A 26,775-nucleotide genomic window follows, 5' to 3' on the forward strand; every position below is an offset into this window, starting at 1 on the left:
TTTTCATTATCTAATGTTTTTGTTTTAGAATCATGGCAGAATATGCCTTAATACATAATCTTGATTTATATGCATTTCAGCCTCTGTGAAAGATATCATAAATTTGATTTTGACATAATTATGTTTTGATATTTTATAATCAATTACTGTCACATATGTACCCTCTGTTAAGACTACTGGCTCGCTTTCCTTTGGAATTGAGGCGAGGGCTGCTAGCAGTAGCTAGTTGTAGTTTGTGTACTTATTTGAAAGCAAGAACTCAAGAAATAAATAAGAAAGTAAGTTGGCAAATAAAATTAAAAGAAATATAGAAGGAATTTAAGCAGCAATAACCAAATTAAAGTTTGTAAGTAGTAATGGCAAAAGAGATTACATGGCAGAACTAAACACTGAGGAAGAAGTAATAATTATGAAAACAAGGTTAAATATAGATTTGAAAGAAAATTATAGAAACAGGAATAAAAAGGATAGGCTTTGTGTCCTGTGTTGTGAGGCAGATAATGTAACTGAGCAGAAAAAAAAAAATTGAGACAGTGGCATAAAATTTGGAAATTTGAAAACACAAATTAAAGATGTTTCCAGATATATTAGACAGGCTTCGGAAGTTAGAACTAAAAGTATGCAAGGTGTGTTGCTTGTGCAGTGCTTTGCACATAATAGGCTTCATTGAAGTAGTGTGTCCACATTCCACAATCATAGTGGTGTGAAGAGAGCAACGAGGAACCTGGAACCGTAAGTGCACAATGAACCAGAATTAAACTCACTTCTATTTATTTCGTACTTTATTCAAATATCTACACACTTGCGTACAACCTGGCCTCGATTTACAGATCACCTATTACACCCATATGTTACACAGTAAAAACACTATGAAGAGATGTAAATCAATATCTACCCAGATAAATTATTTTTTATTCATCTCACTATTCCTCACACTGATGAACTTAAACTAAATTATCTATCATTAATTTAAAGGGTTCTTTTCCTATTCCTATGACACATTAGTAGGTTGGCCAGGGCACCAGCCACCCGTTGAAATACTACCACTAGAGAGTTATGGGGTCCTTTGACTGGCTAGACAGTACTACATTGGATCTTTCTCTATAGTTATGGTTCACTTTCCCTTTGCCTACACATACGCCGAATAGTCTGGCATATTCTTTACAGATTCTTCTCTGTCCTCATACACATGACAACACAGATTACAAAACAATTCTTCTTCACCCAAAGGGTTAACTACTGCACTGTAATTGTCCAGTGATTAATTCCCTCTTGGTAAGGGTAGAAGCGACTCTTTAGCTATGGTAAGCCGCTCTTCTAGGAGAGGGACACTCCAAAATCAAACCATTGTTCTCTAGTCTTGGGTAGTGCCATAGCCTCTGTACCATGGTCTTTCACTGTCTTGGGTTACTATTATTATTACTTGCTAAGCTACAACCCTAGTTGGAAAAGCAGGATGCTCCAACAGGGAAGATTGCCCAGTGAGGAAAGGAAACAGGAAAAATAAAATACTTCAAGAACAGTAACAACATTAAAATGAATATTTCCTATATAAACTATAAAAACTTTAACAAAACAAGTGGAAGAGAAATAAAATAGAAGTGTGCCCGAGTGTACCCTCAAGTAGGAGAACTCTAACCCAAGAGAGTGGAAGACCATGGTACAGAGGTTATGCCACTACCCAAGACTAGGGAACAATGGTTTGATTTTGGAGTGTCCTTCTCCTAAAAGAGCTGCTTACCATAAAAGGTCTCTTCTACCCTTACCAAGAGGAAAGAGGCAACTGAACAATTACAGTGCAGTAGTTACCCCCTTGAGAGAAGAAGAATTGTTTGGTAATCTCAGTGTTGTCAGGTGTATGAGGACAGAGGAGAATGTGTAAAGAATAGGCCAGACTATTCGGTGTATGTGTATGCAAAGGGAAGATGAACCGTAACCAGAGAGAAGGATCCAATGTAAGACTGTCTAGCCAGTCAAAGGACCCCATAACTCTCCAGCGGTAGTATCTCAGCGGGTAGCTAGTACCCTGTCCAATCTACTACCTACTTCCTCTCATTTTGTTAAAGTTTTATAGTTTATATGGGAAATATCTATTTTAATGTTACTGTTCTTAAAATATTTTATTTTTCCTTGTCTCCTTTCCTCACTGGGCTATTTTCTCTGTTGGGGCCCCTGGGCTTATAGCATCATGCTTTTCCAACAAGGGTTGTAGTTTAGCAAGTTTATTACTATTATTATTATTATTACATGGGAACCCTACTTACAGGACCTACAAGTTCTGCGTGTCGTATGCATTCTTGCATAATTAGCTAAAGCATTACACAGCAAATTCTGCGTGAATTGTTAAATCCACATTATTGCAGTACTTAACGAAAATCTTCAGTTTCTGCCTGGAAACCTTAAAATCGTCAGTCTTTCGGCCGTCTGGCATGGGAGCTTGTTATATCATCAGTTTAGGAAGCATATTTGAAAGCTCTAGAACCTATAGTAAAGGATAGCCACATCTTACTTTACTTTAAGGTATCCTTTCCTGGTCCTCTCACGCAGGGGAGCTCTATGCACTACAGTTAGAATCTACAAGATCAGTGTATCGTGTAGGCTACATTCTTAGATGTTTTGTGTATCACGCAGCATAATGAGTGTTTATTGTCAAATCTACATTAACCCAGTCACTGAGGAGGGGCAAGCCAGCCTCAACTTGGTGCCGTCCCAAGCCCGGTTAAATGGGGAGGGTTGGCGGTAGGAAAGACATCCGGCCATGAAAAATTAGCCAAAACAACTATGGTCATTGAGTATAATCAAAATGAAATTAATGCTAGGGCGTTCCCCTTGGGTGATGCGTTGGGACCTCACCTGATCCCTCCGAAAAATCGGGCGAGGTCCCAGCCCGTCGCCTAAGTGGAGATTAACCGGTGATGAAGTGTGGGACAGAGGTAGATGGAGAAAGCTGACCAGTAACATCGACCCCACATAGAAGTGGGAAAAGGTGTAGACAAAGAAGAAGAAGATTGTCAAATCTACATTATCAAAGCACTTAGAGAGTAAGAAAGTCTTTAGTTTCTTCTTGAAACCCTGATATCTCTTCAGAATAGTGCACCCGAGTGATGTCATGCACGAAATTGTCTTATTTTGGTCAGAAGCGGTCTAACCTTGTACTCTATTAATCCTGGCTTGTATGTTCAAAATCGTTCATCAGTTTGCTTGCTAATCCATCGAATTCAAGAGTAAAGTACCTGAAAAAATAAGAGGAATTTGGAAATTGAATTTATCATGAAAAAATTACGGAAGATTTTAAATGACTTCCAACACACAACACAGCTTGCATGCTTTTATTTTATTTCTAACTTCCATAGGTTGTTTGGACAACTTCCTTGGTTGGTGATTATAATTTTCTTAATTCTATGCTACTGCTTCTAAATTATATTAATTCTGTGCCACTGCTTCTAAATTATCTTAATTCTCTGCAGTTAAAGATATTCTTTCAAGTCTATCATATTCACCCTTATCTTCATTACTACAACAGCCCTCTTAGTATTAAGTTCAAATTGCTATCGTCTCCACCATTACTATTTAAAACCCTCAACTTTATCATTCTTTTATTTTTGTTTTAATTTCATTTGACACTTTACTTTCGATTTCTTTCTTGCGCTCTTGCTTTCTATACTTTATCGTCTCTTCAATTTTAATATTAATTTTATTTTACATATTTCTAAAATACTCTTTTCAATGCATTCTCCATATGGTTCCCTTATTTGGTCTTCCACTTGTTTAACTAATTGTTTGTCATCCAATAGAATGATGCTATGAAATAGTATCAAATCTTTATACTCACTTCTATTTTCAACTAACCGTATTCCTGTTTCCGCTATTGTGGAGACATTGAAACGCTTGGTTGTAATTTCCGAAGCATTACTCAACTTAAAACATTACTACAGTCTAAAATAGACACAAATGTCTTCCTTCATAATCTAGTATATAAAATAAAAGTGAACAATATGAAATAGTAATATCCCTTATAATGTTAATAATCCTTACCCTGATGATATATATCCTATTACCTTTAACATTACTAGTAATTAACTAACAGGTATGTAAGTGTGGTGTATTATTATTATTATTATTTACTTACTAACCTATACCCGTATTATTATTATCATTATTATTATTAAGCGGGGTTTACACGGGCAAGCAGCTCGTCGAGCCTGGCTCGACAACCCTGTGTTTGAATTGATGTTCGAGCGTGTAAACAGGTTATTTGGTTGTCGAGCGGCTCGATGAAAGTCAGGCTCAGCTTGACTTTTGTGGGCGGAGCTACATTGTTTGACGAACGGTGTGAATGTGTGAACGGGTGTTGAGCATCGAACCTCAGTTGTTATTCAAACCTGCTAGAGGAAACATCATCAAAGAAATGAATAATGGCTGCCATTAATGAAAGTAAGAATGAGAAGGAAGTCGCACTTGACTTCATACATGCATATCGAGCTCATCCAGCTTTATGGAAAGTTAAATCAAAAGACTATTCCAATAAAGTAGCCAGAAACAAGGGAATAGCGGACACTCGGTCTTTCATGTGGAGTTATGGCCTTCCTCATAGTTGTATTTTCATAAGTAATGAAAGGGCTGACACGATTCAGTAGATCAATGTACGTGTCTTCATCCATACGCAAATAATTGCGCCAGTCATCTGGCTCTAATTTTAAAGCAACAAGCAAGTTGGTATAAGAAAATTTCTCTCTTTTGATCTTTTTTTTTCCCTTCTTAGTGCCACTGCTAAAGCAATGGCTATCAAATCGTCCTGGTCGAGACACATGTTGACGTTGTTTTAGCACGAGGCACACTGAGGCTCGATGTACTGTCTGAAAACTCTTCAAGCCGTTCTACAAGTAGGTTCGACAACCGGGCTCGGCGAGCTGCTCGGCCGTGTAAACCCCGCTTTACTTAGCCTACTTACTCACCTATAACCGTATTATTATTATTATTATTATTATTATTATTATTATTATTATTATTATTATTATTATTATTATTATTATTTGCTAAGCTACAACCCTAGTTGGAAAAGTAGGATGCTATAAGCCCAGGGGCTCCAACAGAGAAAATAGCCCAGTGAGGCAAGGAAACAGAGAAATAAAATATTCCAAGAGCAGTAACATTAAAATAAGAATCTCCCATGTAAAAAACAAGAAAAAAAAACAAGAGGAAGGGGAATAAGATAGGATAGTGTGCCCGAGTGTACCCTCAAGCAAGAGAACTCTAATCCAAGACAGTGGAAGACCATGGTATATAGGCTATGGCACTATCGAAGACTACAGAACAATGGCTTGATCTTGGAGTGTCCTTCTAGAAGAGCTGCTTACTATAGCTAAAGTAATTTGCTGTTGGTCTACCCTCAGTACCACCATACTGAAATCTGCTAATATTGAAATTAATTTCATCATAAATTCTCATAAATCTTAGTTTCTCAAACGTCTTACTTACTGTGTTCGTAATAAAAAGAAAGTCTTCTATTGTCATTATCTAATCTGTTCCCTTTAAACTTGCCCACCGAAAATATTTTCAATTTATCCCATTTGTCTGTATATCTATTTTCTATTCCATTTCATTTATAATTTCTCATACTATTTTTCATATCTTGGCCCATGTTTTTCATCATTCTAATGCTAATTTCTTGTTTGTGTCTTGTAATTTTATTCTTTATGAATAATATTACTTATACTTCGTGTTGGGTTGTCTTCATTGCTTTATCATTTTTTATTTTACTTTCTTCCATCACCCACCTGGACATCAACAAGGAGTTTTTTTCCGGTTTGTTACATTTCTGTGTTACCCGCTTCTAACTTAAACAGACCTGCATAATACTTTTCGTTCTTTTTTAACTTTAACATTTTATATGGCTACCTCATTGTTGTCAAAACCGAGACGAGAAAAAATGGGTATTTAAAACCTAAACTAATGATATGTTGTTTACTTGTTTACTTGTTTTGGGTTTAAATCCAACCCTCCACTGAAGTCGAGTGAACTACTTCTCGGGCGGGTCCCTATTAATCATCTAACGAAACATTTTCATTATAACTTATACAATTCTTTGATTGTAGCATCTTCCAAATCATATGATCTTGTGAACAGTAATGTCTTTAGTTTCTTCTTAAATTCAATTACTCCCTTTAGGTCCTTCATTTCAGTTGTGTATACAAGAATGAAGATGAAGTATCAAATGCTTTAATTCAAAGGAATCGTTGCCAGAACTATATTCAAAATGTAAAAGAGAGCATAAGTCTGGTATATTCAAGAAAAGTGCTGCACGTGGGACTATACTGACTACTTGTTGAAATGTGATCCTGAAGTTCGGAAGGCTATTCGTGCTAATGGGGAAAAGTTATGTTTCGACGGGGTACTTTTTGTGCACGTGATATGTATCAGGTGGTCACCTGCTACCACTTTCAAAGGTATGGTCATTTTGATAAAGATTGCCAAATCAAGACTGATGATAAAATGTGCGGGAAACGTTCTGGAAATCATGCCATCAAGGAATGTAATTAAAAAAAAAACATAAAATGTATAAACTGCACCAAGTTGGACAAACCTGATGATCAGGTAGTGAAATCGAGAAATGGCAAACCTTATGATTTTTAATTGAATAAATTAGCGAAAAATACGGATCATTGATACTAAGGATGTTATCAATAGTGCCTATGTAAATATTCAGTCTGTTATAAAAACAATCCAAATTCAATAACTGATAAATGAGAAATAGTTTGTTCAAGAAGAAACTGAAGACTTTCTTGTTCTCCAAATGTTTCGATAATGTGGATTTGACAATAAACACCAGTTATGCATTGTGATATGTAAAGTACAGAAGAATGGATACAATAAACTGATTTTGTGGGTCCTGTAGAAAGTGGGGTTTCCCTACGTGGTGTGACCAGGAAAGCAGTCCTTAAAATAAATTAAAGTACCCGTCTTTGCTTTTCATTAGCTCGCAAATTTCTACCCCTATTGCTTATCTGAAGAGACTTGTCTACAACCACACTGCTCGTGTCAGACTAATAACGCAAAGTGATGCCGAAGGCTAATACTGTTTGTTTCAAAGGAACTTCTAACTTAGAACTCATCTTAATTAGTTACTTGCAATCTTTGTCTTGACCGTTTTTCGTCTTCAGAGCAATGGGGTCCAGAGATGGGAGGTTAAAGCCTTTCACTGTATCGCCCATTTATATAGCTTCCTGTTATTTAAATTGTTTACTATGCTTCTCTACCAACAAACCATCGTCAATTTCCAAGCATTCCCTATTCAAGTGTTATTTATTTGGTTGCAGGTTCCTCGTCCCTCTTTCCACAATACCATGATTGTGGGCACATTGCTAGGAGCGTATTTGCAAGGCGCTACAACCTGAAGAATTTAAAGCTCATTGTCATTAGTTACATCCTAGAGTCAGAAAGCCCATTTTGCATACATTTACCTCAAATTTCCAGAGCCTGTCTAACGGTCTAATATATCTGGCAACTTCTTAAGTTGGTGTTTTAAACTTCCCTAATTATATGCCACTACTTCTAAAATTTCTTAATTTATTACAGCTAACATAGGTAGTAGATTGGCCAGGGCATCAGCCACCCGTTGAGATACTATCGCTAGAGAGTTAATTGGTCATTTGACCGACCAGACAGTACTGTATTGGATCCCTCTCTCTGGTTACGGCTCATTTTCCTTTACCTGCACATATCCGAATAGTCTGGCATATTCTCCACATTCTTCTGTCCTCATACACATGACAACACTGAAATTACCAAACAATTCTTCTTTGCTCAAGGGGTTAACTCCTGCACTGTAATTGTTCAGTAGCTACTATCTCCTTGGTAAGGATAGAAAAGACTTTATAGCTATGGTAAGCATCTCTTCTAGGAGAAGGGCACTCTAAAATCAAACCATTGATCTCTTGTCTTGGGTACTGCCATAGCGTCTGAAGTTGGGTTAGAGTTCTTTTACTTGACGGTACACTCAATTGGACTATTTTATGTTATTTCTCTTCGTTTTTTTTTTTTTAATTTTCATAGTTTATATATGAAAGACCTATCTTAACGTTGTTACTGTTCTGGGAATATTTCATATTAATTGTTCATAACTTGTCTTATAGTTAATTTCCCTATATCCTTTCCTCATTGGGCTATTTATCCTGTTGGGGTCATTGGGCAGCGGGGTTCATGACAGCCGGCTTTTTCAACCAGGGTTGTGGCTTAGCTTGTAATGATAATAAGAATATCTGCCTCACTACAGAACACACAATACCTATCCTTTTCAGTCATATTCTATGATTTTCTTATAAATCTATCATATTTAACATTGCTTTCATAATTATCAACCTCTTCTGTTGTTACTATGTACAAACCTGTTGGGTAATTTCTGCAGTATTTTCTTCTAGTTTTCGTTTAATTGTTATACCTTCTTACTTATTCAATTTTAATACTACATTTTTGAATATCTATATAATACTTTTCCCAAGCATTCCCCACATGGTTCCTTTATTTGGATAATAGACAGACATGTTAATAGACGCTAAGCATCAACAGAGCTCTACGATTAGTCGAAGCCTTAAGTAGAAGAAGAAGAAGAAGAAGAATATCATCATATGTTTGTGACAGAAACTCTGAGGTTCTTCTGTCAACGTTCCGGTGTACAAAGCTATTTCTTACGTAAGTCTCTCAATTCCTAATAATTACGTATATATGGAATGTACAGACCATCAAAGAACATGAATTTGCATTTCTTGTTTGTTCTCGTAAGGTCAGATTGTTGAAATAAGCAACCGCCATGGTTTTCCTGACATGCTATTGCTACCCTGTAGGCTTGAAGACAATTGGACAATTTTGCCTTACTTTCTTGTATGATTGCTTATGGGGACTAAATTAGTTAAAGGAAGTCTTTAAAACTTGAATAATAGGGTTTTACGATAGCTATCATATAAGGCATACGAATACATCGGGAACACAACTCAGTTTCTCCGAAAGGATCATTGCTTACTAATGCAATTTGGTTTTTATTTTACATTTTCACAATTCTCCCCTAACTATTTTAACCAGATTTGTTCAATAAATCAATACTAGTAAATTTTTTTATCTCATAATTATTAATATCTGGATAATAATACGTGAGATAGTAAAATTCTAAGTTGGTAAAATTGATAATTATTGCCGAAGTGCTAGCCCTAGGGTCTACCGTGTGTAGCGAAACATGTTCCGCTTGCTAGAACATAGAAGCAATGGGGTAATGTTTAATTGCGAGCGAAGCGAGCATACTTTAAAGCATAAACTACTAAATCATTAGCTTAATTAAAAAAGGCGGTACTTGTAATATGATGAACACTGCCACAAATGTCTCCATAGTAAATGTAAAATACGTTTTCTGTGCCTCCAGAAGTCCTGGTAAACTAATGCTTGTGGTTTGACAATGTCTCATTACTAATACTTGGTTTTGATTACTGTAACTGTTATTTATTCCTGAGCTTATACAAACTACTGAGTCATTTAATGGGGTTGCTTCTGGATTTGTTTTCTACAGCCAGACAATCAAAAGAAATCGGTAGATTACGTCATGCTGCATTGCTGAGCAGCTGCTGTGCATGACTGGTTATGCTTGTATTAAGCATTCACACACAACACTTCTGGCTGTGGAGGCATTCTGATGGGTATTTTTTTACTTATGGACATTAATTGCTTTCAATATAAAATATAGGTTTTTCTGTTGTATTATGATGTGATTTGACTGATTTTCAGGTTTATTTCCATCGCAAATGAATACTTATCCTTCCACCACCCCTCCCCCTATACCCCTACCGTGGGGTACCCCCCCCCCCCGCGACCCCCCCCCTTAAGGCCACAGTGATTTTCAGGGCACTACCGAACCTAATAAACCCACCTAACCTAGTCTAGGGGCCCTGTACCCCTACCTAGGCCTAACGGGGGGGGGGGCCTCCGCCCCCCCTTAAGGCCACAGTGATTTTCGGGGCACTACCAAACCTAATACAACCACCTAACCTAGGGCCCTGTACCCCTACCTAGGCCTAGCCCCTGCGACCCCCCCTTACGGCCACTACCTAACACATCCATCAAACCAAATCCAAAGTGATGGTACTACTGTATACATTGTTATACTATCACCATTATAATATACTCTATAAATTTTTGAAGCTTACCTTAAACTGGTGGTTCATAAAGATGTGCTGCTGCTTTGAGGAAAACGTGAAGCCGTTGCGAAGGTTCCTTGACATGCAGTACAATTTTTATTTTGTAAAATTAAATTGTGTGTCTGGCACACATCCACTAGTTTTTCAATATTCCCCGAATAAGTTGCAACAAATCCATTGTAAGTTAGGAAACAGTCAGGACAAGAAGATGGAATTTCAACTTCTTGTGCAATATGAAATGACGTGCTTGCTATGGCCTCCATGTCTAAGAACGAAATGAAAGACCTGGGTAAGATAGTGTATTGTCGCGCTGTGATTGGCCAAACCTGTAACGTCATAGTGGATAGGCGCTGTGATTGGCCAAACGTCATAGTGGACTAGTTTGTCTGCGGATTATAGTGGTTACAGGGCTCATGTGAGCAAAAACAAGACACCGTCAACAATAACAACAGACTTAGAAAAAATCTGGGAGGAAGACATGAGTAGCGTGAGTTTGATCGTCGATATATAAAGCACTAGGCATTTGCGACAGATAATATTATACAGAAATACTACAAAAGACTTCCTTAACATAGAGAACTAAGTTAAAATACGCTACATTATTAATGTCCATAAATAAACTAATACCTTCTGATGTCCATGCCTTTACTCCTATGATCAGACAGCCATGTCACCTGCTCTTCACCCTTATAGTACTTGCTTTTGTTCCGTAACTGGAATACAAACCTAAGCTATTTATATGGGTATTACTTTCAGCGAAGCTGAAAGGACGAGCCATTAGAAAATTAGTGTGGTTACCCACCCATCCCTCTAGTTAGTAACCACCCTCTCTAGCTCATACACCAGTGATTATACTTCACTTTTGCTTTTGGCTGAGACCATGAACGGTTGCTACCGCTCTGCATCCAATCTATTTGGAATGCCATTAATCTTTTAGTGCTTTCTCTTACAGAAAGTGTTTGTGTGTACGAGTGCCCTTGCCTGTCGGTTATGCGCACCAGCTCTGGTCCCGAGGGCCACTCCTGCAGTACCTTTATGTCATCCAAGGATACCGAGCCTCACCGTCTGTGTTCGGGGACAGCATTGTACGGAGAATAGTAAATGTATTGAATGTTGGGAGTGGTCTGCATCCCAGTGGGTAAAGTTTGGGTGACGGTGGAAGAAGTCTGAAAGAGACACTTCTCCTTCAAAAGTTTCCTCGAAGCAGAAGAAACCCAAAGCTGCTTCTTCCATTCCCTGACTTTCCCCTGAAGCTTCTACTCGAGCGGTTCCCTCCAGGGATCGGTCGAGTAGTAGTGCAAACCTTTTAACTCCTGGTCAACCCCGATCCTCGAGAAGCGGTTTCACCTCCCCTAGCGAGGTGCCCCACCGCTTTGCCCGGTCTGCCTTCCAAGGAGGTGTTGCTTGGACTTCTTCAACGAGGTGCGGGATGGCAGCGTTCTTCCGAATCTGAGGTGGATCTATTGTCAATGGTTGAGATGGTCATTTCTGAGGCTTCATCTGTAGCCCTGCCTGCAAACTCCGCTCTTGCCTCTTCACCTTCGTTCTTAGGCAACACTCGGTGTCGACCTTCGATTTGAGATAGAACTCATTGAAGAGTAGTAGAGAGTGCTGCCCAAAGATTCTCCTCCAGGTGTTAGAACTTTCCCTTCCAAGAGAGAGTCCCTACACCAGCTACTGTTCGGCAATCTTCCTGCTTGCAAGGAGAATTGCCGACAGCTGCAGCAGATATTGGGCTCCTTTCCGTCCGTGGGGAGACTTCCTTAACCGCTTTTTGGTCTCCCTTTCGGAGATTTCCTTCGGCGGGAATTGGATTTGTCCTTTTCTCACTCTTCATCTTCAGAGCAGACCTCGCCCAGATCTCGTCTATCTAGCAAGACTCGTCACGCCTAGCGGACTCGCATTGCCAACAATCTCGTCTGATCGCTGATCTCCAGTTCGTCGCTCGCTGACCGCCAACTCACAGATTGCTGATTGCCAGATTGTCATTGCCGATCTCCAGTTCGCCGGTTGCCAGCTCGTTGATCGCCCATCTCCAACTCGTCGATTGCCAATCGCCAGTTCGTCAATCGCTGATTGCCAATTAGCCGATTGCTGCAAATCACTGATCATCAGATGGCCAACTCGCCAGCTTGCCGATTGTCGACCCTTAGTGTTGTTTACCATCACGCTGATTGCCAGCTTGCCAATCTCCAGCTCTCCCACCGCTGATTGCTGGTCACCAGCTCGATGATCGCCAGCTCCCAGCTAGACTGTTTACCAGCTGGCCGATAGCAACTTCCCGATCTCCAGCTTGCCAATCGCTAGCTAACCGATGGCCAGCTTTTATGGTTTCAATTGAATATTCTTTTTTTTCATTTCTTTATTTATAACAAACAACGTCGGCATCAATAACCGTCGATGTCAGGATGCCAGAAAATTTCAAATCAATCACTAAATTAGTCAAGCATATAGGCCATACCTGTTGGTGGCCCATTATCTAGTTAATGATCCAACAGCTAGTCCAGCTCATTGTGAAGTCATCTTCTAGTTAAAGAACTTGGGTATGTACTGTTAACTGTAGGTATGAAAAAAAAAATTAAGCGGCCTCCTTTAAATATCCTTCTTTGTCCTTAGCCCATAGGTCAAAAGTAGCAATACTCAGTCAGGCAGGTAGGTGTTTCCCTATCACCTACCTATTGCTAACTGCAGTAGCTAACTTATTAACAATTCAATGGCTGTTCCAGCTTGTGGTGAAGATATTTCCTTTTTAAAGGACTCAGGATTGTATGTCTAGGAAAAATACAAATTACTTTTAAAATTTTACTCATTCACACGTCTATAAACGTTTCTATAATAGAATTGGTTGATTGATAGTACTGTACATGTATATAAGTGTGTACAAAAACTGAAATTGCAAAATCTAATGTGGAGTGAATTGATTTCTTCCATCTATTTCAAACTTTCCCTTAACCATTTCTGTGTATTAGTTTAACTATATGGTTTTATAATATTTGGACAAGGAGGTCTGTACACTTAATTTTCTATTGGTTTAAATTTAATACTTGAATTTAGTGGTACTATACAAAGTTTTATTGATGCCCAATTTAAAGTTGTAAATTCTCTTTTGAGGAATTGAAATGCATTTTTTTTATACAGGTGTTTCATTGAGCTGATATATCCAAACCAAATCCTACCCAAAAGATCAAGTCACGATGTCAGGAGATATTAGTCTTGCATGCCCAGTTTTGGCCAAGATGTTGTTACATGCTGCACGTTATCCTCAGTCTGCAGTTAGTGGTGTGGTACTTGCTCAAGCAAAAGGTACCAGTGATGACACTAATAACACAGTTTACCTAGTTGATGCCATACCACTATTCCATTTACATCTCAGCTTAACTCCAATGCTTGAAATTGCTCTAACTCAAGTAAGTATTTCTTTTCTTATTTGTAGTAAGCTGTTCAATATTTGATTTATTAGATTAGTATCAATTTATTTTATGACGGTCTCTCTGTAAATATATCAGAGAAGATGCCAAATTAATTTCTGAATGAGCTGTTCTTCATTTAATACACATAAGTATGTTTATGATCTTGATGACAGTTTATATGTGAATGACAATTTGTAAATATCCCAGGTTTTCATTTAAATTTTGAAATCAATATTTGTTCCAGTACTAAATACAAACCTTTCAGCTCTTTACTATGGGGATATATTTGGGTGACAGCCGAAACTAGCTGTAAAAGTTGTAGCAAGGTACTACTCCCCTCCGCTAATTAGCAGAGGTTAGTGGAGTTAGAATAACCACCCCGCTTACACTCGCAGTAGCTTACACAAACCACTTTTAATTTTGGCTCGGAGGAGAGCGGACGTTGTCTGTTCTCCGCCTTATTCGGTTGATTAATGACCTTTTTAAAGAATCAACTGGCCTAAAATTTTAGTTGTTCTGTAACTGGAATACAAACGAACACTATTTATAGGGGTATTACTTTTGGCGAAGCTGAAAGAGCGAGCTATAAGAGTTTAGCGAGGGTTAACTACCAATTCCGCTAGCCAGTGGGAAGTCAGCGAACTTCATGGTCTCTCATATGACATAGCCCATATAATGGGTTGGGGAGGGGTAAGCATCAGCTTCGTCCCTGAGTTTGTTGCCAAGACTCAGAATCCGGGGGTTTTGGATCCTAGATTGTACTTCTTCCAGATAATGTGTCTCTGCTCTGTAACCAACAACCTAGATCATCTGTTACTATGCCCAGTAAGATGTTTGAGGCGCTACTTCAAGAGACCAGCAGCATCCCCACTCCGTGTGCCCTCTCTCTTTGTCAACACGGGCAGAAACAAGAGGAGGATCATGAAAAATATCATTTCTACGTTGATTCGCAGGGTCATTGACCATACTCTGAATCCCGATCTTCTTCCAACATGTCAACCCAGTGTGCATGATCTCAGGGGCATAGCTACGTGCCTAGCCTTCAAAAGAAGCTACTCTGTGGTGCAGGTGTTACAAGCAGGCATGTGGAAACTGCAAACTACTTTCACTGCCCACTACCTACAAGACATGACCCACAGGAACCTCGATGCGGTCTGTATTGGTCCTGCGGTGGCTGCACAACAGCTGGTTTAGTACCTCAAGCTCCTTATTGGCCAAGTAGCAGATGGTTGAGGGCATTGGTTACCTAGTTTTAGTCTGAATGAATGAAAAGGATTGTCTGGCTCCTTTCCTTTCTTCATCCTCCCCTCTCATGGTGAAATTAGCATCCTGGGTCCTCTTCACAAGCTGGCCTCAACCACTGCAGGTAAACCATTGCTCCCTTGTGTAACCTAGTATTGTTCCAATACTGTTGCGTCCCCATACCTTAGCGAGGTGGCATTGGGAATGTCTCGGTCAACTTGGTTATTACCTACAGACTAGGAATAACTTATACCTTGAGTCACATTGCTAGCTTGTGTAGGCTACAGACCATGCTTAGCAAAGTTTAGCAAGGTGTTAACATCTCCTTATTTGTGTATTAACATTCACAATATGGAAACCCCAGGTAAGGCCAAAAGCCAGATTGGCAAGGACATCCACCCTCCTAATGGGTGAGTCAACCCCTATAAATAGCGTTTAATTTTTATTCTAGTTACGGAACAAATGACAGATTTGGAAGTAATTTGTATATATCATAATGATACAAACCTGTAGCTATTTATACATACTTGACCGCCAACCCTGTCCCCCTTCAAAGTCTTACCTCAAAGCGAAGTGAAGCTCATTTACAGGTGTGTGAGTGAGAGGGTTAGCTAGCTACCCACCTCACCCCTCTAACTAGTGATTGGGTAGTTAACCCTTTCTAAATTCTAATGGCTCGTCCTTTCAGCTTTGCCGAAAGTAATGACCCAATAAATAGCTACAGGTTTGTATCGTTAGGGAAAATACAAATTACAGTGAACCCTCGTTTATCGCGGTAGATAGGTTCCAGACGCGGCCGCGATAGGTGAAAATCCGCGAAGTAGTAACACCATATTTACCTATTTATTTAACATGTATATTCAGACTTTTAAAACCTTCCCTTGTACGTAGTACTGTTAACAAACTACCCTTTAATGTACAGAACACTTAATGCATGTAATACAGTACCCTAAACTAAAACAGGCACAAATATTAAAGGCGACTTTATATCATGCGTTTCCTAAACACGCCAAAAAGCACGATAAAAAATGGCAACCAATGTTTTGTTTACGTTTATCTCTGATCCTAATGAAGAAACAGACGCATTTACACATCTGTTTATAGGTTAGTTTTTGCATCAATTATATTGATTATGCAGTACAGTATGTTGATTTGGTTATTACTAATGTTTTACTTAATTTTTCTTAGGACTTCCAAATGAAATTTTTTTCTTTATGACGCCGCCTGAAACGACGGCGTCATAAAGTACGCTCAGTAAACAAACTAAGCAATTTAACCCGCATGATGAAAGTGATAAATAATGATATTACAGTAAAAGATTTTATAAAATATGTTATTACAAATATTATTTACCGTATCTATATAAAATCATACATACGTAGCAAAGCAGGAAAACAATCTACGAGAGAGAGAGAGAGAGAGAGAGAGAGAGAGAGAGAGAGAGAGAGAGAGAGAGAGAGAGAGAGAGAGAGAGAGAGAGAGAGAGAGAGAGTTGTTTTACATACGTAAATGTAAATTTTAAACAAAACAAAAATGGCCCCATTTCATATAAAATAGATTACAAATATTTTACTTTATCATATTACAGTAGTCTGTATAATACTGTAAAGTTCAGTACAGTATGTTGTTGTTAAAGTCGTGGCGATGAAATTCTCACGAAACAAAAACACGCCATTTGATTACAACAGCTGATTCATTCTCTCTCTCTCTCTCTCTCTCTCTCTCTCTCTCTCTCTCTCTCTCTCTCTCTCTCTCTCTCTCTCTCTCTCTCTCTCTCTCTCTCTCGTGTTATACAATACTTACATTTAGATGAAGAAACTAAAATTAGTTTTCTTAGTGTCAATTAAATACGAAACGAAATAATTAGGCCGAGTCTACATCCATTTCAATCATAGCTAAAAATAGGGCATCCGATTTCATCAGCAAACCACTATTTTTTGGGAAATATCATTTTATTCTAGAAAATTGCCACTCTTTAAATAGTTAATTGCACATTAAGAAAGCTTGTACTTTTGTTTTTAAATTTCGGGTGTGTTTTAAAAATCGAGTATTGTTGACTTTTTTTTTTTTTTTACTTTAGGCTGTGATTAGATCAGCTGTCATCTAGCTGCCGCTCTTGAGTGTGTACGAATACACTAACAAAGTATCATTTATACCATTTCTTAACTTATTCAAACCGTCTACAGTATACAGTTGATATTACATAAGCACCAATGTGTTATAACCTATCAAATTTTTTTGTTTATTACATTTAAACCCCCCTCTCTCTCTCTCTCTCTACCTATCTCTCTCTCTCTCTCTCTCTCTCTCTCTCTCTCTCTCTCTCTACCTCTCTCTCTCTCTCTCTACCTCTCTCTCTCTCTCTGTGGGCTACTTTTCACTACCTCCCATTCCTTACCTCTCTCTATCTCTCTAACAAATGATATCTTTGTTGCTTCTCAAAGTTTCATTTATATTGAAAATCAATCATGATTCAATTTTCCTTACTTTCTCCAATCTCGCACCATCGGTCACATCGCGGTATTTTCGATATTTCCGGAAAATCCGCAATATATGTATAGACATGGGTTATGAAAAAAATCCGCGAAGTGGTGAATCCGCGATGGTCGAACCGCGAAGTAGCGAGGGTTCACTGTACTTCCAAATTTGTCATACTTTCTTTTTACTTCATACGGAATGGTTTCCGTAAGTGTTACAGTTTACTGTAACACTCCTTCAACTCACCTTTGTTCCTATAATTTCAGCGTAGAAATTAGAGAAGAGGCAGACCAAGTATCTTCAGGGCTTCCAGTTGGGGAAGAGTTCCTTTTGGGGGAAACCCAGAAACTAGCTTCGGCTATATTTCACAGGCACCACTCGATGCCGACTTTCAACTTGAGCACTGTTCGTTGATGAAGTTGATAGTGCTGCCCGGAGGTCCATCAAAAGTTGGTTGCCTTTCCCATCGTGGGAAAGACTGCCTTCGCCCGAGTGGTTTCCCCATTGGAGGATTCCACTGGTGTGAATTGGGTTCTTCCATGTCCGGCTCTTGCTCTTTGGAGCTTGGCAATGGAGGTTGTTACGATCTTAAAATCGTTATAGGTTCTTTTAATAATTAAAATAAAATTGTACGACAACAACCAAATAAAACGTGGGGAATGAATATAAAAAGAAACTCACAAAAAAAAAAAAAGTTTATTCACAAACTTATAAAGAAAATAAATTTTACTTTTTAGGTTACTTAAACTAACAAATCAAATCAATCAAAGCATTAATAGAAAGGGGAACAGTCAGTAAGGTAGATATACTTAAGGAATAGTTTTCTGCAGCTGCTGAGACGATACTGGTACAGAGACTTCAGGCTTGAGAACGTTGCAGAAGGGCGGGTGAAGTATAGATGAAACTGGCACGATGACTTTGGATTTGAAAACCTCGTGGAAAGGGTGGCATCAAGATGGGATTTCAGAAGTCTTCTCCAAGAATGCAATGATAGTGTTGAACTAAGGCCAGGCTGCAGGCAGTATTGGCTACTTCTCTTCACAAGCAGGGAGGGCTAGCTGCTTCAATTTGTCTCTGCTTCTCAACTATGACAGGATTTTGGAGATAGGCATTTGTCGTCCAAAAGGAAGGTTGGAAACTGGCTCTATCAGACTTCTGGTCTTCTCTGTTTCTTATCTCGTTAGGACTTGGTTCTCATCTGATTCGGACATTGTTCCTTTCTTGTCTTATGTCCTGTCCTATCTCTCCTGGACAATCTCTTCTTGAAGTTTAGGTACTCATGTATGGGCGGAGTTGATTACAGACGTTTTTTTGACAATTCTGCATCTCGATTAGCCTCCTCAAAAACGCCCACTTTGATCATGCCATGGAAGCTTCTAGAACAAATTTCTAATGCAATCTGGATCACGTGTTAAGCCATAACAAAAGGGCAGCACGTGTCCACCCGTGATGACATATTTCATACCAAGGATATCCCTTGACATCTCAGTCAAAACAGGATTGTCCCCTTATCGCTGCAGCCGCTTTTTGTCGAGGCTCGGTATACTTCCAAAATGCTGACGACAGTGAAGTGATGACAGGTTTCACCAAACAATATGGTAGTCGAATCTCATCTCATGGTTTCAACCTCTTGTAGGCTATAATTCTTCAAAGTACTGTAATGGCCTACATTATTCCTCTTGGAGCACGACAAAGCTCATGGAGCTTTATGAGACCAGGACCTTTGGGATCTGGCTTTATAGTTTTAAACTCGTACGAGGGAGAAACTTCTGTTCTTTGACAAGAGAATGACAAACCTAACGGGCTAGTGTGCTTAACCTCTCACTCAGTAAGGTTAGGGGGTGAGAAGCTCAGAGCACGCTATCATCTACGAGCTTACCTACTCACTCACCCTCATTGGGAGTTCAGCGCGTGCACACAGCTATGTAGTACAACCTTCTCTCTCACCACAATGAACGGTTGATGGAGTTCAGCACACAACTACAGCTACGTGCTATACCCCCTATCACCACATACAGTTGAAGGAGTTCAGTATGCACTCATACCTACACGCCTAACCCAACATTCGCCAACGTTAGAGGGTACTCAGCACGCTCACCATCCTAAGCGCTTAATACTTCACGCGGCCTTGAGATAGTTTAGCGCGCAACCACAGCTGTGCACTTTAACCTACTCTCATATATTCCTAACACAACTATAGAGGGTGTTCAGCACGCTTGCCATCCTAAGCGCTTAATACTTCGAGCGCCCATTCAGTACTTTTATAGTGAGGGTGTTCAACGTACTCACCATCCTAAGCTCTTAATACCTCGCGCTCATTCGGGACTTGTTTTATAGCACACAAGGACAGTGATAACAGCAAATCTCTGTGCAATACATTTTATCATAACTTTGTCGTCTTTGTATGAGTAAGCAGTAACTATGCGAGCTTTAGCCTGATATACAGAAGAGAGATATGTGCAGATATTTAAGTTGCCTGGGGATGCGCAAGCTTCAACATCTGCGCAATTATCTCGTCAGCGCTCGCTAATGTTCACCAGCACTCGCTAACGCTCGTCAGGGCCTGCTAATGCTTGCCAAATAATGAATGTGCAAGACCTTACTTGCGAACCTCTGGGCTGCTGGCAAGAGATTGGGTTCATTGCATGGTTAGACGAATAATCCCTACTTTCGAGACTATTCATTTTGCCCTGAGAGTGCCCACCCCACACTTAATCATAGGTAGGTGTGCGGGTGAGTTCTCCTCTCTGACAATCTATGTATCTACAGATCCCCATAGTAAGAGGATGATATAAGCTGTTTTGGTTCTGCATGCACTTTTGACCATGTGACTGCCAGACCTCTCAGGAAGGTAAGATCCTGGGACTATAAACGAGTCTTGTAAGACAAAACCCTCAGGGTTTATTGCTGCAAATGTGGATGCTTGTTGACCACTTGTGGCCGCCGCACGCCATCATTGTCCCCCCGGGGTACAACGATTCTTGTTAGATATAGTCCTGCCCTGGTTTTACCTCAAATAGGAATGCTTTCCAATCGCTTGCGGCCGCTGCATCCCACTGTTGTTCAGAAAAAAAATGAATCTCCGGTTATTCTTTTAATCATTTACACGGAGGTTTGTCCCGCTCACAAGGCAGACAGGCTAATACCTACTACCAACAAGATGACTGAGAGCTTCGCCAGCTGCATGTACTTTTCGTGGATGAATGAACGTTTGCTTCGACTAAATCCAAACCCTACGCTATTTATAGGGATATTACTTTCGACGAAGCTGATAGACGAGCCTTGGGCATTTTAGGGAGGGATAACCACCGTAACTGCTAGTTAGCGGGAGGGGTGGGGTTAGCTGGCTACCCCGCACACTCGCATACCAGGGCTGAGCACCCACTTTACTTTCTTCACAAGTGTGTTCACCCTAGTATCATCTTGGGCTCGCAGAATTGGTATATGTCTCATAAGATATCTGGACTACTAGCTGATTCTAGCAGACTCGGCGGTTACCCTTCTTCAACACAGAGACAAACATCTGAGGCTTTGCCAAGATCTATGGATCGTAGTAAACCTCGAGAAGTCTCAACTGCTTCCCCCTCAAAGACTAGTATATCTTGGTATGATAATAGACACCAAATGGCATAAAGCCTTTCCATCAGACGAAAGAATTCAGAGTTTGAGGAAGGTAGCAGGACACTGCCTGCCTCAGGCGAGAAGAGCTCCTAGCTCAGAGCTGGCTATGTCTGCCCGGCCAACAATCATCTCTGTCCTGTCTAGTACCCAATGGACGCCTCAGGATGAGATTCCACCAGTAGCATCTCAAATACTAGTGAAATCAAGTCATCGATTCCCCGGACTCATTAGTCCACCTAGGACCAGAGGTACAGATGGATCTCAGATTGTGGTTGGCAGACGAGAACCTCTGCAAAGGGGTTGATCCTCTCGTTCCTCACCCGGAGTTGATGCTCTTTTCAGATGCATTAAAGGAAGGGTGGGGGGGAGGGGCACATGCTGCACCATACTATCTCCGACCTGTGGTCTGAATCAGAAAGAGGGCAGCCTTCCTCACCCTTCAACAGTTCCACCAGTTCCTGGCGGTATGGATGAGCGACAACACTACAGTAGTAGCTTAGTCTTCTCCGTACTCAGAGTCTCCTGTGGCAGCAGAAGACATTCTGGTCTCAGCACAAAGACCTGCCAGATCTACTGGTCCCTATATGGTCTGAGCAGTGCTATATATCAGATACCAACCTACTCAGAGGAGTAGATATTCTTGCTCCTTCCCTGAGATAGATGTTTGTTATGGATACATCAAAGAAAAAGGGGGATAGGGCTCGCCCGCCTGTTGCACCATTTCATCTCTGGACGGTGGTGTGATGCCCAGCAACACTGCCACATAAACCTCATGGAATGAGAGCAACCTTTTATCTCTCAAATTCTTCTAACAGCCCTTCTCAAGACTCTCCGTGGTACTGAGGAGCGACAACATCACTGTAATAGCTTATATATACAAGCAAGGAGGTACTTTTCACAGCCCTTAGGACATCTGGCTGTAGGGATAATCAGATGAACGGAAGACAACTTGGTAGCCCTCTCACCTCGCTGTAATTCGAGAAAGAGAAACATCTTGCCGGACAAACTGAGCAGGAAGACTCAGATAGTGGGCTCCTAGTGGTCATGGAATCAACTGATAACCAACAAAGTCTTGACTTTGTGAGGTTTGCCAACAATAGACCTATTCACGACGTGTCTCAACCGGAGCTTTCTGGGGTACTGCTCATCAGTAGTAAATCCCCAGGTGTTCGGACAAGACGATTCCCAACACATGGGTGTCAGTCTAGAGGTTTATACGTTCTTTACCCTTTCTGCCCAGTAAGGAAGAGCTGAACAAAGTACGGACATCGCAAGACCTTTCGATGACTCTAGCTCCGATGCAGCAGCATGCATAATGGTTCCCGGATCTTCTACACCTGCTCACAGACACTGAGAGAGCTTCCTCCGCTCCCCAATCTTCTTGAACAACCACAGGTGCAGATATATCTCAGAACAGTAATTTCTACAGTAAAATTGGAAGTTTTCCAGCAACTTTTAGTGGCACTCGGTTCAATGTCGTTGGTGAAAGACTATCCCTCAGCTGGAAGCCTCGCCTTTAAACTAAGCACAGTTGACATTGCCTCCTCAAAGGAATTCTCTCTCCACATATGCAGTTCTGATCATACATGCCCTTAGTTAGAAATCAGACTGCTTCCATGGAATCTAGGACAAGTACTACAATCCCAGGAAGTACACTTAACTGCATTCTTGAGTTTTTTGCTAGACTGGAATTTGACTGTAGCAGATTCTAGATTCATGACCTTCCAGATTGCGAGTTTCCATACTGTCATAAGTTACCTATGGGTTGAGTTCGACAGATCAGTAGACTGTTTGTCAGCACAGGTAGCGTCAAGAGAAGAGTTACAAGGAACTTGATCTCTTCCTAGATCAGGAAAGTGATCAAAGAGCCCTCTAAGCGGACTTATCCCCACTTGACCGTAGACCTAAAGCTCATGATGTCAGGGGTGTTAGTACGTCCCTGGTGTTCAGAAAGAATTTCAGTGTGATGCAGGTCATACAGGTAGGTGTGTGGAAAAGTCAGTCTACGTTCACTGCCCATTACTTGCCAGACGTAACTCACAGGAGCCTTGACACATTCTCCATAGGTCCTGTGGTGGCTGTACAAAACATGATCATTAATACTTCAGCTCCCTCGTAGAATAAGTAGCAGTCGGTTGAGGCAGATGTTTCCCGGTTGAAGGTCTAGTGTGAATGTGTGTATGACTGGCCTTTTTGTCTTTCATTCTCCCCTCTCTTGGGGCTTGAGCAAGCCTGGGAACTCTGAAAGCTGACCTCCTCTGACTGTAGGTAGGTCACTGTCTCGTATGTATCCTAATATATGCATGTATATTTTTACATTCCCGATCTCCCAGCGAGGTAGGAGAAGGGTAATGTCCAGGTAAAAAAAGGCATAGTTTCAACTGAAGTCTTACTTTGATGAGTCACATCACTTAGTTTTCACACTTTTGTATAATTGCTCAGGCCATTATTTCTCATTGGGAGTTAGCGAGGTGATAGAGTGTACTTTTCCACAGCTTGTGCGAAGCATAAGAGTTGCACCCTGGGTCAGTGAGCAGTCAGTTGGTTTAGAACTTCCACCCACATAAATGTGAGTCTTTATAGTAAAGAGCTGAAAGGTTTGCATTTGGCGCTGGGACAAATGACAAATTTGGAAATAATTTGTATTTTTCCTAACCATACAAACCTGAAGTTATTTACTCATATTGGCCTGCCATCACCTAACCCCCTGGAAGTCCTGCTGCAATTGCAAAGTGGCTTGTGTTAGCACCTGTGAGTTGTAGCTTGGTGGTTGGTCTACCCCCCTGCTAACTAGCGTAGGGGAGTAGCACCTCGCTAAAAGTGTTACGGCTAGTTTCAGCTGTCGCCGATATATATCTCCACAGTAAAGAGCTTCAGGTTTGTATGGTTAGGAAATGTACAAAGTATTTCCAAATTAGTCATGTTTGCTCCCATGCATATGGAAACCACTCATCCTATAAATAGGAGTATGTTTTCAACAACACTGTTGAATCATTAGCAAGGTAGGTACCATAGTTTCTCTTTGGTGGCACCAAAGTGCACAAAGGGAAGAGGATCATCCTGTGAATCAGTTTTTGCTCCTGAGCATCCAGGCAGTCTCAACTTTGAAGAAGGCTGGCCGGGGAAGTAGTGTGTTTGCTCTTCTTCCTCCTTTTCAACTTCCGATTGTGACATTTATTCTTCTAATTCTGAAGAAATAGAAGAAGTAAGGCTCAGCTACTTGAAGGGGGAGAAATGGCATGTGGTTATATTCCCTTGCTTGCGTGCCATCGGTAACTTGGTTAGAGAAGGAACCAGTGATTGGTCTCCCAAGTTCTTATGTGCAATGAGACATTCCCACTTGTACATGCAATTAGGATTACGTTTCTGGCTCTTCTTGTGATCGGTTTCTTTGTGGCTGTTGGGTACCGGGAGATGTTCCCCCTTGTGCTACTGACTTATCTTGTTTCACACTCCAAGGGGTGGAAAGATCTGTCTTTTTCTTTTGTTGCAGAGTTTGTGGAAAAAACCAAAACTCCATCCCCTGTTGCCAGCAAATTTGACAGAATACCATCCCATCGTGGTTTATCAACATCATCTCCTACGCCTATTGACGAAAGGGCCTTGGTTAGATTACTCTAGAGTTCTCTGTCTTGAGCTTTTAAATCAATACTTCTCCATTCACCATCTCCTACTTCATGCTTCATAGTCTTCAGCTATGTAGGCCTGGGTCTTCCAACTCTTATAGTGCCTTGTGGAGCCCAGTTAAATGTTTGGTGAACTAATCTTTCCATCTACCCCTCACCGTGATCTCATCCACATATGCACACAAGTAATCTCTCATAGTTTCATTTCTAATCCTGTCCAGGCATTTAACTCCTAATATTCTTCTGAGGGCTTTGTTCTCAAATCTACAAAATCTGTTGGATATTGTTTCATTGTCATACCACGACTCCTGTTCATACAACACCTATCTCACTAACTGATATATTGCCTGATTTTTATATGTAATTTCTGGCAATTTGATTTCCAAATTTTACTCAACCTAGTCATTGTCAGATTTGCTATATTCAATCTTTCATTAAACTCCAGTTCTATTAGAGATCATAGTTCCTAAATATTTAAATGTTTCTACCTCATTAATGCTTTCTCGTTTCAATATTTCATCTTCCCATGCATTTTCCTTTCTCATCATCTCTGTCTTTCTTCTCTTTATCTTGAGCCCAACCTCATGTGATATTTCATACATTCTAGTAAGCAAGCATTGCAAGTCTTGTGATGTTCTGCTAATAAGGATAGAGCTGGAAGGAATGTTGAATAAGACAGCTCTCGAAAATGATCGAGATGAGTCTTCGAGTTTCTACAGTCAGCTCTTCCTGGTGAAGTCAAGTGTGGGCTAGAGACCAGTTAGCTGCCTCTCTTCTTTGAATAAGTTTACATGACCAACAAAGTTCAGGATGGAAATAGTATTGTCTATGCTGTGTTTCGTTTCATTAGAGAATGAGACTTCATGCTTTTGGGGGACCTGAAGAATACATACTTTCATGTACAGTACCTTTACATCAGTCCTCTTGAAAGTGCTTCGGACTGTGTACAGCTTCCTTCCCAGGTGTTCATTTGGGTGTTAACCTTGGTAGTAGCTTGGCCCTACTCTCAAGTGGTACGTCTGCTGATTTATCTTGATGATTGGCTGATCCTAGCCTTCTCTGCGAGGCAGTTTCTACAGGATTGAGATCTGATTCTTGCATTTTGTCGCAATCTGTTAATACTCATACTCAAACAGAGGTTGAAGTAATTGGGCCTGTTGATAGACAAGGCAGCACCAAGAGTCTTTTTGTCCGACGATTGTATCAGAAAGCTCAAGGAGGTTGCGCACCAATTTCTATCTAAGACAGAAGTCTCAGCTTCTGAGTGGATTTTGAAAGATCATAGGCCAATCACCAGTAAGCTGCTGTTCCTTCTTGTTCCGGTAGTACAAGAGGCTAGGGCGCTCCTACCGGGTGGCTGAGTGAGGTAATCCTCATCAGAGGAATCCAGCTCAACTCTGTCTCCTGACATGAAACTATTCTCGGTTGCATTGAAGGAGTTGTTGGCCACACACCTGAACAACTGTTGTTGGCCACACACCTGAACAACTGTGTCATCTCAGGTGTTTAATCATAAGAAATGCATCTGTACATAAACATCCTTGAAATGGAAACAGCCATTCTAAAATGGAAACAGCCATTCTAAGGCTGCTAGGATTCCAAGAATATTTTAGGAGGCACTCAGTAGTGATGATGACTGACAACAACCATAGTGGCTTACATCAACAAGTAATGGGGCACAACCTCGCATCCTCTCTGTGAGCTGACAAAGCGCATGCACACTTGGGTGACGTTCCACGCCATAGAATTGTCAGCCAGATACATTCTGGGCAAGAGGAATGTACTAATAAACAAACTCATTTTCCAGGGATGGAGTGTAGGGTTAGAGTAGTCCCTACATCCTTGTGTAGCAGAGAGTTTTCTTGCCCTGGGGGGTTGCTAGGAGATTGACCTGTTGACCACACTGCCAAACAGAAAGCTTCCAGTGTTTTTCTCCCCCATTCGAGACCCTTGGTCCATGTTTGATGAAGATACCTTCCAACGCCCATAGGATCACCTGGACGCATTCTCCACTCCTTTCTTCTGTTCAGCCTGATCTGCCCTTGAATCAACTAAATGTTGGCTACGCCAGGACTCAGGTTGCCCCTGGTGGGTCTCATATGGTCCCATGCTGAATAGTATTCAAATCAATTGAGGTCCTGAGAGAACTTCTGTACCTCAATGGTCCACACTCCTCTTTCAGCCACTCCTTCAGAAGTACCACCAATCCGAGAAGTCGTT

At 40.5% G+C, this 26,775-nt stretch overlaps 1 protein-coding gene across 1 annotated transcript in view; it reads left to right on the top strand.

The window, feature by feature from the left end:
- The first annotated feature begins 8,538 nt into the window (after positions 1-8,538).
- EMC8-9 (ER membrane protein complex subunit 8/9) overlaps positions 8,539-26,775 on the top strand; it is a 57,951-nt gene continuing 39,714 nt past the window's right edge. The window contains exons 1-2 of the mRNA XM_068353567.1: positions 8,539-8,688; positions 13,317-13,585. Of these exons, the coding sequence (XP_068209668.1) occupies positions 13,373-13,585 (213 nt within the window). The 5' untranslated portion in view covers positions 8,539-8,688; positions 13,317-13,372. The remainder of the gene's footprint in view (positions 8,689-13,316; positions 13,586-26,775) is intronic.

The sequence above is a fragment of the Palaemon carinicauda genome, chromosome 30, assembly GCF_036898095.1.
Source record: "Palaemon carinicauda isolate YSFRI2023 chromosome 30, ASM3689809v2, whole genome shotgun sequence".
Lineage (NCBI taxonomy): Eukaryota > Metazoa > Arthropoda > Malacostraca > Decapoda > Palaemonidae > Palaemon > Palaemon carinicauda.